The sequence below is a fragment of the Xiphophorus hellerii genome, chromosome 22 (assembly GCF_003331165.1).
Source record: "Xiphophorus hellerii strain 12219 chromosome 22, Xiphophorus_hellerii-4.1, whole genome shotgun sequence".
NCBI classification, from domain to species: domain Eukaryota; kingdom Metazoa; phylum Chordata; class Actinopteri; order Cyprinodontiformes; family Poeciliidae; genus Xiphophorus; species Xiphophorus hellerii.
Window position 1 is genome coordinate 19,244,930 of NC_045693.1, and position 18,004 is coordinate 19,262,933.

The 18,004-nt window shown below is 37.5% G+C and overlaps 1 protein-coding gene across 2 annotated transcripts; it reads left to right on the forward strand.

The window, feature by feature from the left end:
- Nucleotides 1–934: 934 nt before the first annotated feature.
- LOC116713849 (carbohydrate sulfotransferase 15-like) lies at nucleotides 935–17,725 on the forward strand. Of its 2 annotated transcripts, XM_032554131.1 has the most exons (8): nucleotides 935–1,104; nucleotides 9,264–9,892; nucleotides 11,320–11,659; nucleotides 13,263–13,406; nucleotides 14,960–15,116; nucleotides 15,238–15,394; nucleotides 16,890–17,037; nucleotides 17,133–17,323. In XM_032554131.1, the coding sequence occupies exons 2-8, from the start codon at nucleotides 9,419–9,421 to the stop codon at nucleotides 17,321–17,323; spliced, it is 1,611 nt and encodes a 536-aa protein (XP_032410022.1). In that variant the 5' UTR covers nucleotides 935–1,104; nucleotides 9,264–9,418. The 2 variants fall into 2 exon arrangements, with proteins under 2 accessions (XP_032410022.1, XP_032410023.1); XM_032554132.1 differs by lacking the exon at nucleotides 935–1,104 and having other exon boundaries at nucleotides 9,419–9,892; nucleotides 17,133–17,725.
- The last annotated feature ends 279 nt before the right edge of the window (nucleotides 17,726–18,004 follow it).

Below are 18,004 nucleotides of genomic sequence, written 5' to 3' on the forward strand. Positions count from 1 at the left end.
TAATGTTGGCCGATACTGATGTGCCGATATTTTGTGCATCCTCAATGAAAAGTAATGAAAAACATATCTAAGTTGCCCTTATTATCATGTATTGAGTCTTCGAGTAACAATGAGATATCTCATAAACATTGGCAAGTTCAGCAAAATACCTTGTGAGCTGTCTTTAGGAATAAAGTAGAAAAACATAAGAATTTGGTATATGTTACATTTTTGAAACTTCTCTCCATTATGGATTACTTATTTTTATTCTTATGAATATGTTTTATACTTTTACCTTTTTGTCTTTCTTTTGGTTTTGTTGTTTTGTTTGTATTTCCTTCTAATTCATGTGAAGCACTTTGAACTGCCTTGTTGCTCAAAATGTGCAATATAAATAAAATTGCCTTCTTTTTCCTTACGTTTTCCAAACCAAAACTCTAAATGTGTTTTATTTTAACACACTGGTTGCATAGTTTGGGGCAGGATATTGACTGCAGTCTATGGCAAACTATGATGAACTGCATACTCTCTCAGTGTTCAGCTAATAAAGTCTGCTGGAGCTCACCAAGGTAAAAACTGGACCAGTGCGAGAAAGCGTCTCCCCAAATAAACTTTAACAAGAACCCTTTTCTCATCCAGCACTTTTCAGGATGAGTGGATGAGTTCGTTCTGAAAAACACTAAACACGTATTTATTTACCTTCATTTTTGTGCGTATTTACTGTAAAACATTCATCAACATGAGCCTAAAGGTTTGGAGAAGCAGCACCAAAATCTGCCTGATGCTCGGTGAAAGAATGCATTTCAAACATGAAACCCATTCACTGAAAGCTTCCATATTATTATTAGATGTTCCGCTTGTTCTTCCTACGTTGCTTCTTGCGCCCGCCTCGCCTCTCCGTCTCCGCTCCCCCCGCGCGCTCTCTCCGCCTCCCCTCCGAGCTGCGCGCGGCGGACCTCGGAGCTCGCGGTCTGATGGAGAGACGCTCCTGACGTCGCTGCTCGTTTCGCAGTTTGCCCACACGAACGCGGATTGCACTGGGGATAGGCGGACTGTGTCGTTACCGTCAGTTCAAATTGGGTTAATCGCACGAAAGCGGCCGTATAAACTCGACCCAACTCCAATGTGAGTATTTTCTTGTTTTAAATCACGAACACGGACAATGTATGTATTTTTTCCTTGCTTAATTTTTTTTTCTTTTTGAAGGGGGTTGGGGGTTACAAAAACAATGAAGTACCTGATTTTTAAAACGGTTACCCAATTATTATTATGATTATTTATTTATTTGTTATTTAATAGGTTATGAGTAGAAATGTAATTCTTTTGTATTTAGTTGATTAAGCGTGAGGGCATTAAATGTCACCTACATACTGCATCGTTGCAAACTGATCAAAGGTGAGCTACGTGCCTCCAGTTCTGTTTAAAAGCAAGTCCTGGTTAAACTGTTTCCAGTTCTGAACAGCTGGAGAATATCTCTGTGACATTTCTCCACGGGGTAGACTTACTGGAGTTCTGTAACACGCAAACAACTCTGTTATGAGTCAACCATAAGCAGACTCATGGTTGGCTAAAGTTTATGGCTCAGCAACATCCATTTTTAATACCTTCCTACACAAACACACGTAAAAACTCGATATGTTCCTGTTGTTTCCTTATTACCTGTGTGTCATTTTGGACATTTGCGGTGTTCTTATAAATTATAAAAGTGTTTTAGTTTTTTTTTTTTTACAATAACAAACAACTGCCATTCTTTGCCCAAATAACATTATGGAACAAAGAGATCCAAGTAAATAACCTTCATCAGGTCTGAAGGGCCCAGCACGGGTGGGTTGATGCCACAGTTGGCAACGCTCATATGGTTGCAGGACGTTTGTTTTCGCACACACTCTACCGAGACTATAGTTTCTGTGAAACGATTCCCACTGCACTATCCGTGAAGGTGCTTTATCATAATCTGTGGTTTACAACAGTGTAGTAAACACAGCGATGATGGACAGAAGAACAACTATTATGAGTTCACAAATTTGGAGAAGAAGGAGGAAATAGTGACTGACGAGCTGCAGGACATCAGGTACTTTCCATGTTATTGGAAGCCAAAAAACAGAGCTTCTGACCAGAACAGAGCAGGGGGAGCTCAGTGTTTTGGTCCAACAGTATGCCCTTCTTCCAGGCCTCGGACAATTGGTCCTTAAAACTATCCACCCTGATCTCTGAAAAACCGTCTCTGGAAGTCTGGAAGAATACCTTAAGCCATTTTCTGCACAAACCAACATGCCCATGAAGTTCTGACCAACCACACAATACCTTCGCCTGGACAGGGGGCTGAAAAGTTCACCAAAGGGTTGTGACAAGAAAGGGTGACAATAAGAGGCTGAGAACAAAACTATTCAATTTTTGTCACACAACTGCAGCAACAGAAACTGCAGAGCCATTGAGCAATGAAGAAAAACTAATGCTTTTCAAATGAATTCCCTACCCAAAGATATTTATACTGCTCAAAAAAATAAAGGGAACACTTTAAGTGTTAAACACCTGTTTAAGTGTTCCCTTTATTTTTTTGAGCAGTGTATATTGCTTTAATGTTCTTGAATCAGAGAATACTCATATTTTTTTGTTCTTCCAAAGGTTGACCCTTAAACTTTAGCTTATTCAGCATCCATCCACTCGGGCTCCAAACTTTACAGTTAAATGTATCAGATGTTCTACCCTGTATGTCCAGTCAGCATTGCTTTTGCTATTTTTTCTATTTATTTCTCCTTTTGTCTCTGCTAACTTCATTAGACTCTGCAACATTTTTTGCCTGATTTTTCCCACGATTTCCAGTTTGCCAGAGTCTCCCATAATCCATCACTAATAGGCATGGTACAAAAATTTGATTGTTTGTGGGGGGAGCCACATCTCAGCTGCAGTCAGTTGAACATGTTTCAATATTTAGAACTGAATCTGGAGACCAGCTGGTTGTGTGAAATAAACACTGAAGAATCACAGTTTTTCACATGACTAAAACTTTAACAAGTTAAGGCTGGAAATAGCAGTGAAATGGAATAAAGGATTGGTAGCATTACTGTTGCAGTGTGACTGTTTATCGCTATGATTTATACTCATTGCAGTCACTCTACTAAACACCAGATGTCGATGTTGAGCAAAAAATTCCAGGGACAGAGCAGGAATAAAGCCACCAGAAGAAGAAAAGATAGAGGGAAATCCTATCTCTTTTATATATATATAAAAAAGAAATAAACTTATGAATATTTATTATGAATTTATTTATGAATACATACATATAAATACACCGAAATGTATCTTTGCATTTTTGGACACAGTGAAACGAGATACTTGTGCATGCCAGAAAACAAATGACTTATTTATACTTGTTTACAAGTATCGCGTAGCCTATCAAATGTATCTTCATATACTGTTACTGTCTGACCCTGTAGTCACTTTCTCGCTCTTCCTCCTCTGTTGAACGGCAGAGCAGAGGCTCTGACGGGTAGGCAGGTGACCTTTACACAGTTCCACCCTTCTGGTGAACTTCCAGTTCAGCTTCTAAATCACTCAAGTTGCCTATTTACTGACAGCTTGAGAGGGAACGAGTTGACCCTTAATGTAATGGAACAGAGAGACAGATCCAGTGGGGGGAGTTACAGCATCTGTTCACAGTTCATAAGTCTTCACACACCTAAGTTAAACTTCAACTGCGCCTAGCCCTGCAGCATATTCGGTCCGCTGGGTGGAGAGCCTTTACACAGGATTTGTGGAACAAATGCCTAAGCTGAAAAGCTGTCAAAGCAGTGCTTCTGTTGGCAGGGCCTTGTCTGGAAAGGCTTATATAACGGGGGGAGCAATGATAAGAAAGAAGGAATAAGTTGTGCCAAATTAGATTGTTTGGCCTGGATGCTGGGGTCCACCACAAATGGAACTAAGAGATTCTGTGGAAAAAAAACCCCCATTCATTAGGTGCTGGAATTTGGGAGGGATGAGTGATTTAGAAACATTATGGCAGTGTTCCAAAGCTTCTATTTCAGGACAGTAAGTTTTTACCAGATTACCAATAGGAGTGGCGTATCGATGTCTTATTTCAGCTATGAACACTTTCACAATCGATGGAGATACGGTTTAAACAAACTTGGAAAACAATTTGCAGTTTAATTAAATTATATGTGAGATCTGAATGTTTTCATGATTATTTGATCTTATTAATCATCAAACATTACAGAGAGAAGCTGAAATGCAATGGTTAAGATTATGAGTGCTGTGTTTATGGGGCTGAAATCTAAGAGTTTTACGAATCTAAGAGTTTTTTTATGCATCTTCAGGGTCACATTTTGGAGCACTGTTTCTCTAAAACCATCACAGGTTTTATTTGCTTGATTTTATTTAAATTCAGCTGACTTCAAATTGTTTAAGATAACATAAACTATCTTGAATAAAACTGCGTGTACGATTAAGTCATTTCATCCTGGTTAAATTCGAGGTGCTACTATAATTATAACGCTGCAAGGATGAGTCACCAGCACATAGAAATATTTTCTGTTATATCAAGAAGTACTTCAAGTGAAACATTCTTCATTCTAGACCTGCAGCTACAAGTCTTGTTTTAACAGCTTGTGTTAACACAATAGAAAGAAAAACCTAAACTGTTCTAACAAGTTGTTTCTTCAAGGGCTGAGCCGATCCACTCCTAAAAGAGAGATGTACTGTAACTCAGCATGGGAACATGTGTACAGGTCACAGTTGCTCCCACACTTATACTGCACATGTGCACCACTGTGGTATTTAAGCAGCTTCTTCTCTAATATCAGAGCAAAGAACTATGAGAACATTATTTATTGCAACAATAGTCCATACTTTCTTCACTGAGTCACACTGTGCAAAGAGTCAAACTGCCTGCATAAACTCATTTACGATCATTTTGACTAATATTTATCTTTGCACTCAGCAGGGAGAGGAGGGGGCAGTTCAAATTTCATGGGCAGATTGTTAAATGATCCATAAATATGAAATAGCATCCACTGAAATTTGTGAATTCCACACTTTTGTTCCCAATTCACATTCAGGGGATATGGAGCAAAATCTGCACCATATTCAATTAATTTCATCTGTTTTAGATGTTAGAATTGTGAAGATCTTTCATTTATAATTCTTGTTTGATTTTACACTTGGTTCATTTAGCTTCTGCTCTATTTTTACCCAGAGTTCTTTGAGAAATTGCTGTATAGAAAAGGCTGTTAGTGTATTATGATCAAAACAAACTTTTTTTTTAAAAACGGGACAGCCCTCATAAATCCACCATTCTGCACTGCCCACCCAGACTGACACACAATCTGCCATATGTATTTGCCCAACACTTTCCCTTTACCTCTAAGGTAATGTTTCATTTTAAAGTTTCGCCAAACCAAATGACGCATGACTATAACAAAAATATTTGAAAGCTTATGTATAAACTGACACGCACAGATGCAAAATCTACTTCTACTTTTACAAACACCATATCTGTGCTCCAGATGTCACTGTGGACTGTGGTTATAAATAGTTAATATGATCCTTTGTAAGGCTTGTGTCCATTTTGTTGAGACTGTACTTTTGTGCTTCTACAGCCAGCTAGTTCAATAGTGTGAAAATCTATGTTAAGTTTTTTTTTTCTCTTTGCGGAGCGTGAAAAGAGATTGGAGCAATAATCCAGCACGGAGCGATGGATTAAGGTGGTTTACTGAGCTGTTTGTGCTCTCAGGGCAGTTTGAGATTTCCTGTAAAAAAAAGGATTATCTTTGTTATTTTGTTTCTTTCACATTACTTTAACTTTTGACATATTTCCTGTCCACACAGAAAATATTTTATGATTACCTCAGTTTCCTCATCTATCTTTGTTTGACCAGTCTTCTTTCTTTTAGTAGCATTAGAAATTTTGTTTTGCCTCCCATTTCCATGGTCTGCAGCCAAGCTTCAGTCACACAATGTACTGCAACGGATCAAGATGTGCTTACATAGTTGTAAACATAAGGACGTGATTTAAACATTTTTCAAGTGAGGCAGGGGAGTGTATGTGTGTGACCGTGCAGAGTGCTGGCTCTGATTGCCTCTTCTGTTTAACTAACAAAGATCCTCATGAGAAACCCTTCACATTCTGAGAGGTTTCAGTCCTACCGATTTATGATGCATGGCGAAGGTAAAATTGTGCACCTCTACATGTCCTGCAGCATTTGTGTTGGCAAATCCTCATTATCAGTGCCATTTTTCTGCTGTCTAGGAAGGATGAGATGTGCATCATGTTATCATGAGTGCAAGATGGAGGGTCAAATATATAATGAGATTGCTTGTGTCCATTTTTTTCCCCCTTGTCTGCATATGTTTAATCATCGTGCAGGACTTTAACTTCCCATTTAATGCCATAGCTGGTACCCATCTTAACAACCAGAACATATACTGCTAAATTAATTGTCAAACTTATGTCCATTGTCAAGAACTATGAGTATATTCTTCCTTTCCTATGCATAGTGCAGAAGAGAGCCAAACCGATATCGATCATTAGTTTAATTAAATGGCCAGTTCCAAATCTCAGCTTTAGAGTCTGAAGATCCACAGCTGATTAAAAATAATGAGGACCATCATTTTTCTATTTTACAGCTGCAAGCTATTGATATGGTGTTGTCATTACTAATAATTAAATGGAACCTCAGTTGGCGACATTTGATTAAATAATACAGATCTATAGTCAAAAACAATAGTTTTTGTCCAATAGTCATAGTCCTTAAACTGTATGACTTGGGTCAAATGTATTTGCTTTCCTTCCATAAGCTTCTCAAACTAGTTGGCAGGAATTTTGGCCCATTTCTCTTGACAGAACTGGTGTTCCTGAAACGTGTTTATATGTTGCCTGGGTCACACATGCATTTTCAGCTTTGCCCATTAAGGGTTGATAGGATTCAGATCAAGGCTTTGTGATGGTCCCTCCAAAACGGTGACTGTGGCATCACTCTAGAACATGATGTTAAGGCATTTAGATTTAAATTAGGCTATTCAATTTGAGGATAGCAAGGGACAAAGATGAAAAAAACGGGAATAAAGGCTTGAAAATTAGAAGGATTGTTGTTCCAGCAGGACAGTGACCAGAAAATGGCTGGTTGCCACTATGAATACTTGATTCAGCCACAGAGATTTTTGCAGCATCCAGAACAAAATGGTCCCAAAATCATGGTAGGAAAAAAAATAACCAAAAAACAAACAAAAAAAAAACAAGTCTTGTGGGAAAAAAGGTGCAATGCAAAAAACAACAGCTCCAAAATATGAATGAAGTGCACATGAACGGTAGTGTTCATGTTTGTAATATATAAAGATAAGCTACTCAATATAGTATGTGTTAACTTGAGTTCTTATAAGAATATCATGTAATGTAATTTGTTGCTTTACAATGTTGACGTTATATAACATAATGCCCTTAATATTTTGTCACTTCTGTATCTTTAGAATACAAAAATATCAAGTGAAAATGTCCAATTTAATATAAAAATAAAATAGTTGTTTCTCATTCTGGCTTTCTCTTGACTTTGATTCCACATCAATCCAGATGCCAAGTTGTTTTAGGACATTATCGTTTAATGCACAGGAGTGCAACGTTTTCTTTTGTTTTAGGTTTTTGATGTGACTTTACCTCATTCCTCCCATCTTTTCTTTGCTTCCTGTCACAGATCAATTTTCATACTAAATAAATCTCAGGGTTATATCTCATGCTCATTCTTATACTGCTCATCCCTCAACCCGCCATTTTGTGTTTTCTCTGAATCTATTCCTCTGCTTTGTTATATAAAATATTTTTCTGATATTTTAGTTAGCTTTGTTTGTAGGAGGTAAAGATGTTGAATTTAGGATTACTATCAGAGACACCTCCACTGTAAAAAGTTGAAGTATTTTATTATGAGTGGCTTTCGGTGTCATTTTAAGGAGGGCATTTCTGTCCACTGATATTTCATTAAATCAGGTCCTTAGTACCTCTAGAGGGATCAGAAATAAGTTCTCCTCCAGGCCCAGCAGCTATCCATACAGGCATGAGGATATTAGCATGGATTCCTGATAAATCTTCCCTGAGCTATCCCATTATGACATCTGCACATGTGTGTAACCACTTTCTATGTGACTTTTCATAACTTTTATCAACCTCCTTTTCACATATGAGTTCAGATCTGGCTTAAGTAACCCAATCTTTACAGTTGTCTCGCATTTAAAGTCAAGAAAGAAAGGTCTTGCGAAAAAAGAAAAAAAAAACTGAAATTGAGCTAAATGTTGTATTTTAGGTATTACTACAGGTCTGAATGATATAAAATGCCTTCATGCAATATTCCAAAAGCACCAGGTTTCTTAATTTTAGGCGATACTTATATGTGAGACCAATCTTTCCACCGATCTTATCTGCCTTTTCAAAGAGTTGTAAAAAATGGCTACTGTTCCCTTGCTCTTTGAGGGCTGACTGTCAGAGCTTCCCACCAGGTCACAGCTGCATGTATGTGGTAAACAATAGTCACCATGACGTTGCTAATTTGGGGACATTATAACTATATTCAGCAACATTTTTATTAGCTGCAAATGACCCCTGACTGTATGATGGGCATTATGTATACTGTTCTTTTTTTTAATAACTGTGGTGATATTGTGTTCCAAAAAAACAACAAGACAATTTACAATTGTGATGAACAAATACATAAGAACCAACTTAATCACATAATCCGTAAGCTCAGAAGTATGCAAGTCAACAAAAATATGCTTACCAATGACTTGCGGATGAAATGAAAAAAATATTATATTTAAAGTTATTACATTAAAAAAGTTTTTTTTTTTAAATTCTACTTCTCTTTGCTGAACTTCGCACATGATTGTATGGACTTTTTGCTTCTTTTCACTATGTCCATTTGATATAAGGACATAGTGGAGATAAATTGACACCCTCCTGTATCAATACCAAATTTAAGCCTCATTGTTATAAAACGTTGACCTTTCAGATGTGCAGAGTATGAGAGTGTTGGAGTGTTTTTAGTTTGGCATTACATAACAAACTACACTTATATCCTTGAAACTCCTACCACTGAGCCAGACTCTGTGGGCATTGTACAGCCTTCTCCATTAGGAAACTGGTCCTTACATAGCAGACCACACACACTCTGAAGGTAACCTCAAACATTTTATGGGGTGACTCCTGTTATAGAAATGTATGATTTTATTGAAGCACTTTTAGGCAGCTAATGTTGCTTTTTGGTTTCAAAGCCATACATTTAACACCTGTTTCTGTTCTCCAGGAGGAGCTTTTTTGCTAGTGATGGATCGACATAAAATGAAGACAAATGAGGATGTGTGTGTAAACACAAGCACCTCTATGGAAACCCTACCTATTTGAGGAAATGATTCCCTGGCTTCGTTTTCCTCATGCCTGCTGCTCCACTTCTGCGTCAGCATGTCTCTAAAACACAGCAAACATTGGAGCCACACACACACCGACTACAGCTACAGGCCCCACAACTTGCCCCTGACTGACAACTGTGGGAAAAGATCCATCAGGACATTTGTGGACTTCAGGCACACAAACATGCCTGAAGGTCTGGACATAAAAGGTTTCCCACTGTTGTGTTTAATCAACTTGACATGTGTCTCGAAAGTCAAAGTAGTTAGCTTCCTTTTGGGCTTGGTGCTGACGTTTCTCATCATGGCTTCGTACCTCCTGATGTGGGACAGAAAAGGACTTCTGCTCTCTGCCTTCCCCCATCCTTTCAGACCCGTGGTTATCATGACCAGTGCAACAACTGCTGAAAATTCTCTTGACAGGGGCTTTATAGATTTGAAAACCCTGGTAAAGATGATCAACTCTAATGAGCAGAATACGTCCAGGAAGGTACCTGACAAAAAGGACGTCATCAACACAGACCCACGTGTAAGTCTGAGAGACATTTTTATGTACATTAGCCAAGTAAATGACTAAAGATGTTGTTAATATTATAGGAGCAGACTGCACAGAGCCTTGTGAATGTGTTCTTGAACCTTTTCACAATTTGCCATGTTACAGGCACAAACCTGAGCATATTTTTGTGGTTCTTATGTGATTGACCAACAGAAAATAGACGGCGATTCTAAAATCAAAGGAAACGTACACATGGTTTTTTTTAGAAATTCAGAAATTATGCCATTAAATGGTTTTCAGGACTCAAACATCAATACTTTTGTAATGTTTTGGTTCCAGCTTTGTTCATGTAGATATTGAAATGTTTCACACAAAACAGCTCAGTCTCAGTCATGTTGGCTGGAGAGTGTCTGTGTAGCTGAATCTTTGACTCATACCTCAGATTCTGAATTGGTTTGAGGTCTGGACTTTAATTGAGCCATGGTAACACAACAAGATGTGTCAAACTAGTTATTACATTGTACTTCTGGAATCATGTTTAGAGCGAATATCTTGCTGGAAGGTCAACCTGCACCCAGACTCAAGTCTATTATAGCCTCTACCAGGTTTTCTTCCAGGATCACCCTGTATTTAGCTCCAGCCAGAATGCTACCACCCAAAAGTGTGTCAAAAAGTTACAATTTCAACTCATCTGACTTGAACAACTTTGAAAACTACAAATGAACTTGCTTATGAATTTCTTTACATCTTCTATATAAAGGGCAGATTTGTGGCGTGCAAGACTATCAAGAGATTCTCATCTGAATCTTTTAGCATCACCATGGGTCTCTTGGCTCCTTCTCTGGCTAATTATCTCATTGTCTTGACAAAATGTGATAAAACGTTCAAGGAATATGAAAACTTTTGCAGCATTTGGCAAATCACAGCGGCAAGCAAATACTTGACAGCAGCTTCACGTTGGAATAATCTTTGCAGTAAATATTAGTTTGATGAAGCTTATAATGACCTGTTTTTCTAAGCGACATACACTTTCTAAGTGTTGGTTTAGGCTTATCTGTAATACCCTCTGGTATAATATGCTAATGCTTCTCTGCTCATTACAGCCTCATTATAAGTTTCCATGTACAACCCAGACTATTGCAGTGTTTGTAGAAATACCAATGACAGATGTTGCAACACGTGCGAGTCATTAAGTTAAATATCAGTTTGTGTTATGTGTCAGACATATATCAAAGTGAAAAACGGTTAGACAGACAGTGCCAAGCAGGTGATGATTCATCTGGGGTAAAGCTGCAGAATCCTGTAATATTACCCATAATTATGAATGACTGATGTTTTGATGTGATTGTGGAATGACTTCAGGTATAACAGTGCCACAAAAAAAAAATCATACCTGCAGTCAGCATATGACACAGTGAAAAACAGAGTCCTGCACCCCATTTTTATGTTCTTTTCTTTAGTTCTTTTCAGTGATTCCTCGCCATTTCCTGCCCCACATCAAGAGCCCATGCTGGTACGAGGAGCTCTCCGGTGATATTGGCACGGACCCGTACAAGAACAACCGCTTCAGTCTCCGCTCCAAGAGTTTCAAGAACGTGTGTGACCACATGAGAGCCAGATTCCACCAGAATGTGTGCGACATAGACGGGAAACGCTTTCGCCTGCGCTGCTTGCCGTACTTTTACATCATCGGTCAGCCAAAGTGTGGCACGACAGACTTGTTTCACAGACTCTTGATGCTTCCAGAGCTTAAATTTAACACCATTAAGGAGCCACACTGGTGGACCAGGAAACGCTTCGGTAAGGCTAAAATGATCTGGATCCGGAAGTGTGATGCAAACATTTGCAGCTGTGTGGTTTCAAAAATCATGGAGGACTCATACATGTCATGTGGTGTGAGATTCAAGTTATAAAATCTTTATAGTACGGGGGTCATACTTTACAATGAAGATGTCGTAATGTGTGACTTATTTGCAGCGGAGCTACATGGCAGAAAAAAATATTTTAATAACAGTTCAACAATTATTGGAAAGCAACACTGCATGATTCTTAAAGAAAATATTACACATTGCTTAACATTTGTTGTTAAGCAATGGTCAATGTATATTTCCCAGAATTTTAAGCACTGCCTTTAAAAAGTGTTCATTGTCCTTCAACTTTTTTGCATTTTGTCAGGTTATACACAAATTGCAATGTATTTTATTGGGATCTAATGTGATAGACTGACACAAAATAACTCATAACTGAAATGAGGGGAAGGTGATTAATTTTTTATAACTTAAAACAGCTCATTTGTGTTGACAGATATTCCACCTGATCCATGGATGCCTGCAGTTCTTTCAGAGTTACCATTGGTCTTTTGGCTGCTTCTCTGATTAATGTTGTACTTGGCAGCCGGTCAGTTTAAGTTGGCCTGTCATATGTTACTCTTTCTATTTTCAGACAATGGACTGAACAGTTCTACTTGAGGCTTTTGTTTTTTTGTTTGTTTTTTTGATAGCACAACTTTATCCTTAACCTTCTCTGTTTTTCATGATGTAAGTGTTGATCTGTCACTTAAAATCCCAATAAAATACATAATGTGTAAAAGTCTGGAAAAAGTTTAAGGAATGTGAATAAAAATATGTAAGACAGTTGGTGCCCCTGACTGCTGAACTAGTAGTAGTTTGCCTTACCAGTGAAGGATTTAAAAATCAGAAATATTTATTGAAAGTGAAGTCAGAGGCAGCTTTAAGCCGAAGCTCAAAATATGCAATGTAAGCAGTAAATCAGCGCATCCTGATTTTTTCTTTGATTGATTTTTAACAGTCCTGCAAGTTTTCGATTCTTGAAAATTTTAAATAATATTTCAGTTGAGTCAGCTTTCATTTTTCTTTGTTTTCATTTTCACTGACAAGATGCATCTACAGTGTAAGAAACCTAACTAAAATTTAAATAAAGAAAAACATTTTTTTAATAAGTATAACAAATAATTTAAAAAATTACAAATAACCTTTTCCGCAGCTACTTTACAAAATCTTTAGACTTAAGCTATTGCCAGAGTAATAGTAATTCTTTGACAAAAAAGTTTTTTGCCTAAATCACTTTTGACAAAAAAATAAAAATAAAAAAGTCATAAAACGTTATTTTAGGAAGATGACAATATTAAGGTTTTATTATTATGAAAGTTATTTTAACTCTGAGTGTCTGGTGGAAAATTCAGCACTTTATTAGAAAATCCACAACACAATTAAGTGGTTTGACCATAAATTTGGTCAAATCTATTATAATGGATGACAATATTCACTGGCCTCCATTCGAGATGTACAACAAAGAAAGCTTGGTTTGTTCATTCAAGACATTCTATGGAAAAGCACTCCTTCATGAGCTTATAATGAGGGCTGTTTTAAATTTCCTTCTGCAGGTTATATCCGTTTCAAAAAAGGCTTCCAGGAGCGTTTTCCGATAGAGGATTACCTGGATCTGTTTGACTTGGCAGCCATCAACATCCAAGTAGGAATCAGTGGAAATTCATCTGGAGAGCACATTGCAAATGAGATCATAACAGGTAAAAATGTGTGTGTGTGCATGGGTGTGCATGTGTGGGCGTAGGCTTGTGTGTGTGGGGGTGGGTTGTGGCAGCATTGTCATTGTGAGTGGGTGAGAACAATTAGTAAAAGTTGGCGATGGTTGTATTTTAAAAGAATGTGTTCATTATTTTGCCTTTTAAATTTCAGGAGTTTAACTGTTTGGTGGCAAAGCTTTAAATCCAGTTTCTTGTTATTTTTACACGCAGCACAAGAGAGTTAATTTATGAGGCACACTTATTTCTAACTTTTGGTGTCACATAAAACTCTTAGTTAAAAAAATAAAGTGGGATGACAGTTTCAAATGGAAATACATTTGAGGGATTTTTACATAAAAGCAACCCTGCACTGCATGCAAATCAGAAAACAGACTGTAAGGCAAAAACTGAAAAAAATATACAGTGAGTGCAGAAGAGTGGGGAGTATAAAACTGAATTCATCAACAAAAAAATGAGAGCACATTAGTTGAAAGCACTGGTGAAAAGAATAGTACTTAGCATATTGCTTTTTAAGAGATTACATTAGACAGCATCATCATGTTTAAAAGCAACCTCACTGAATTTCAGCAGTAGCTGGCTTGTTTTTTTAAATATTAACTATAATCTCTTTTGAAAATTTTCACATAATAGTCAAGAAGACTTTTCTGTCTCACATTCAAATGTAGGAACTCAAGTTCAGCTTAGCATGTTTGGTGATTATTTTAATAGGAAGGTCAACACTTTACTGTTGTTCAGACAGCAAGGAAGTATTGCTGCTGTTCTGGGTAAAAAGTATGTTAAACACTTTCAATCAAATGCAGTATTTCAGATTTCTTCTTCCAGGTTATCAGTTTGTACTGAGTAGTTTATGGATCTATATAGATTATTTTTAGATCTAGTTTTACTGGGCAACGAAGGTTGATTTTGCTTTCCTTTTCTGCCCTTGTATTCATTGGAAATGAATAGAGGTACTCAAACTATTGAAGAAATAAATCTTCCTTATTAGCTGGGATATTTAATAATGTACAATAGGTCTGCCAAAGTAAGCAGTAAGAGTGTGAACAGACTCTCAATAAGCTCTGTCCGGTCACTTAACTCTCTTCCTGTGGAAAAATACCCCCAGCCCCGCCCTGCAGGTCCCAAACAGAAACAAACAGAATGACTGAAAACAGACAGAATCAAGATGTCGTAACACCCAAGTCAAAGTTCACACCCCAACTGGATTTATATGAAGCTGTGGGATTTTGGAAAAGGCATTCAGAGATAAAATTCTTAATGAACTGAAGCAATTTTGTCAAGAGGACTGATGATGTCATAGAGAAAATAAGTAACAAGTTGCTGCTGGAGGTGGTTCCACAGTTCACTGAGTCAGGGTGTACTTTGTTCTTCCTTGCAGCGAACTGATTATTGAACTGATTTGCGTTTTGGAATTTTTATTGAACTTTTACACTACTTACCATTTTGGAGTGAATAGACACTAATAAAAGTTTATTGCATTTTTCTGAATTGCCTTTAAAATGTGTTGTAATTCGGGCTTTTTGTGGTGTCATTCACAGGGGAAGCCAGCGCATCGACTTTGTGGGACAATCAAGCCTGGAGTTATCTCCACGGAAACGAGGAGCAGACAGAACCGCCGTTCCTAGCTCAAGACTTCATCCACGCAGTCCAGCCTGGCGCCAACATCATCATAATGCTTAGGGATCCAGTTGAGAGGTGAAAACAAACTCCTTCATTATAAAGATCTTTTTCAAAATGACAACAAAAATAAACTGTCCCTGCATCCAGTGCAATTTAATGCCCGGCTTTCTCAGAACTCAGTTTATTGTGTCCTCAGGCTTTACTCCGACTACTTGTACTTTACCTTGGCCAATAAGTCTGCAGAGGATTTTCATCAGAAGGTGGTTGAGTGTGTCCAGTTGTTTCAGTCCTGTCTCTCTGAGAGGTCATTGCGATCATGCGTCTACAACACCAGCCTTTTCAACGCCATGCCGGTCAGCTATGTCCTTGCATCGCTTTTTAGATGCCTTATATCTTTTCCCTCTTTTACAGCAATATTTACTTACACTGAAGAATTGTTTAAAAATCATTTATATTTTAATATTTCTATCTGTCTGCCTTGTAATTTATTTCCAAGAACACACAACAACAACAAGAAACAAACAACCCCAGCTTGAAATATAATGAAGCCGTTCTTGCTTTGAAAGGAGAAATCTTTCCATCTTGATAAGTTCTAATTTATCAAACTCATTCCTTGGTCTCTCCTCCTTTTTTCAGTCTCAAATGGTTGGTGACCAAACAGCTACTTTGGAAGATTGGCTACATTGTAAAGCCATCATAAGATCACTTGAGGAGAAAGATTAATAAATCACCATGAGATCCCATTTAAATCAGTACTCCTTTCTAGAGGGACATAAAGAGCTGACAAATATGTAGATGTTCTAGTGACCTCTGGAGGACTCAGTGTGCTACAGCATAAGCATTAAGGCCCTTAATTTACAGCAACACTTTAACAATGCTGCTTACAAGATAGTTGGCATAATGAGGAAATAACATTATGTGGAAATATTGAATCTGAAATCAGTCAGGAAGTTACAGTTCTGGCACAAATAGTCTTCCAAATGGACACATGGTCCATTTGGGAGACGAATAGTACAACCAAATTGGTTACAAAGTGACTTAAGGACAATAAAGTCCATATTTTAAAGGAGTCACCAAAAAGCTCAGATCTCAATCTCATAGACAGTTTGTGAACATAGCTATTAAACTGGCTCAGTTTCATCAGTTCTGCCAGGACTGATGAAACTGAGTTTTAACTTTCATCAAACTTCATAAAAAAAATCTCTCACACATTATTCTGACATTTAGTAAATTGAAATAATATTGAAATAATAATATAATAAATAAACCTAACTGATCTTGAGAAACAAAGATTGTCTTTTAATACTAAATTTCTGGTTTGTAATTTAAAAGGATGATGACATTAATTTAGTGATGAGCTTTATTTTAACAGTGCCGGATTATTAATTGGCTTAATGGTAGAAACTAAAACATGTAGAGTTCAGCACTTCTTGTATTTTTCAATATTGAACTTACTGAGATAAAACAGTCTTGCCTTTAGAGTGAAACATCCCAATTCTCCTGTTGTGGATAATGCAAATTACATGAAGATATTGTACTTCCATTAACTATTTAAAAGGGTTTGCGGCCACAGGTTGGCCTTTCAAGCATTGACACAAATCAACCCTGAATGCTCATGATTATTGCAGTGAAGGATGTTAAACAGTGCAGCACTACAGTACTGATGTAGATTTTAATTATGCAGATATGCAGCACAGATGCTTTATTCTCTACTAATGTTCTTCTAACTCTCCTTAAAGAGCTGACTTCTTCATAAAGCTAATTTAAAATATGATTTAAAGTGTTTATCCTGACATATCAGCCCACCTCTGGATTCTTATTGTGCGTTATGTTGGTTTTTGCTCACAGGTGAGACTCACACTGGGAATGTACTTTGTTTTTGTCCTGGACTGGCTGACTATTTTCCAAAGAGAGCAGATTCTAGTTCTTCGACTGGAGGACTACGCAGCCAACCTCAGAAAAACTCTCAAGACAGTGTTGGATTTTCTCGGCGTGGGTATGTGACATCTATCCATCGTTTCTGGGAAGGCTTGTGTGTCATTCGTTATAAAATATCCTCATTAGCTCTTTGTTTCTCCACTGTCCCTGCAGGCCCGCTGTCAGAGCAAGTGGAGGCATCGCTGACCAAACGTCCAATGTCCAATACGCGCCGGGCGAAAGACAGGATCCTTGGTCCCATGCTGCCAGCAACCAGGAACCTCCTCAGTCAGTTTTATCAGCCATTTAACAGTAAACTGGCCAGCATTTTGAACAAAAAGGCTTTTCTCTGGAGTTACAGCTGAAGCAGCCTGAGCAGGAATGAAATCGAATGGAGTTGAAAGATCAGAGAGAAATGTGACAGCAGACTGCAATAAAATGCCTGAAGTGAATCTACAGTGAAAGAGCTGATGCTCATGGCTCTTTGAAAGGACACTTCAAGTCAATATGAAGATGAAGTAAACAAACTCATTTCACAAAGTGCATTCTTGGAGTCCATGCAACAACATGCCTGAATAGTTTCCACCTAATTTATAACTGAGAAGAATGAGTCAAGTGCTGTAATAGTTTGTTTTGAACATGTACAAATAAACAGAATTTGTTTCGTTTTGTTTATATCTGTCACATTTGGTTTTAGGTTTGAAAACCTAACATCAAAATACACTTCAGGGGATTGTAATTAAAAAAAATATGATTTTCATATTGGACTGCATATTTTCTGTTGTGGATGTTACTTCTGTTACAAAACACAATAAAAATGAACAATAGTCAAAAAGAAGGTCATATAAAGTGAAACTTTAAAACTGTAAACAGGAAACTGAAGAATAGAATGTGATTTAGGTGGATTCCACAATATAGTCTATTGATGGGCTTAGCCAGTCTAATTTATGATAAAGACTAGAACAAAATTTGGATCAGAGACAACTATAGATGAGCTTAAAGGAATTCAAAAACGTGAGACTAAAACTCCTAGGGACGTACTGTAA

What these genes read in the sequence shown, in the direction of transcription:
- LOC116713849 (XM_032554131.1), top strand. Translation starts at nt 9,419, where the DNA reads ATGTCTCTAAAACACAGCAAACATTGGAGCCACACACACACCGACTAC. An exon ending in GCCTTTTCAACGCCATGCCG is followed by an intron (nt 15,395 to 16,889) that starts GTCAGCTATGTC and finishes TTTTGCTCACAG; the next exon opens with GTGAGACTCACACTGGGAAT. An exon ending in GTTGGATTTTCTCGGCGTGG is followed by an intron (nt 17,038 to 17,132) that starts GTATGTGACATC and finishes CTGTCCCTGCAG; the next exon opens with GCCCGCTGTCAGAGCAAGTG.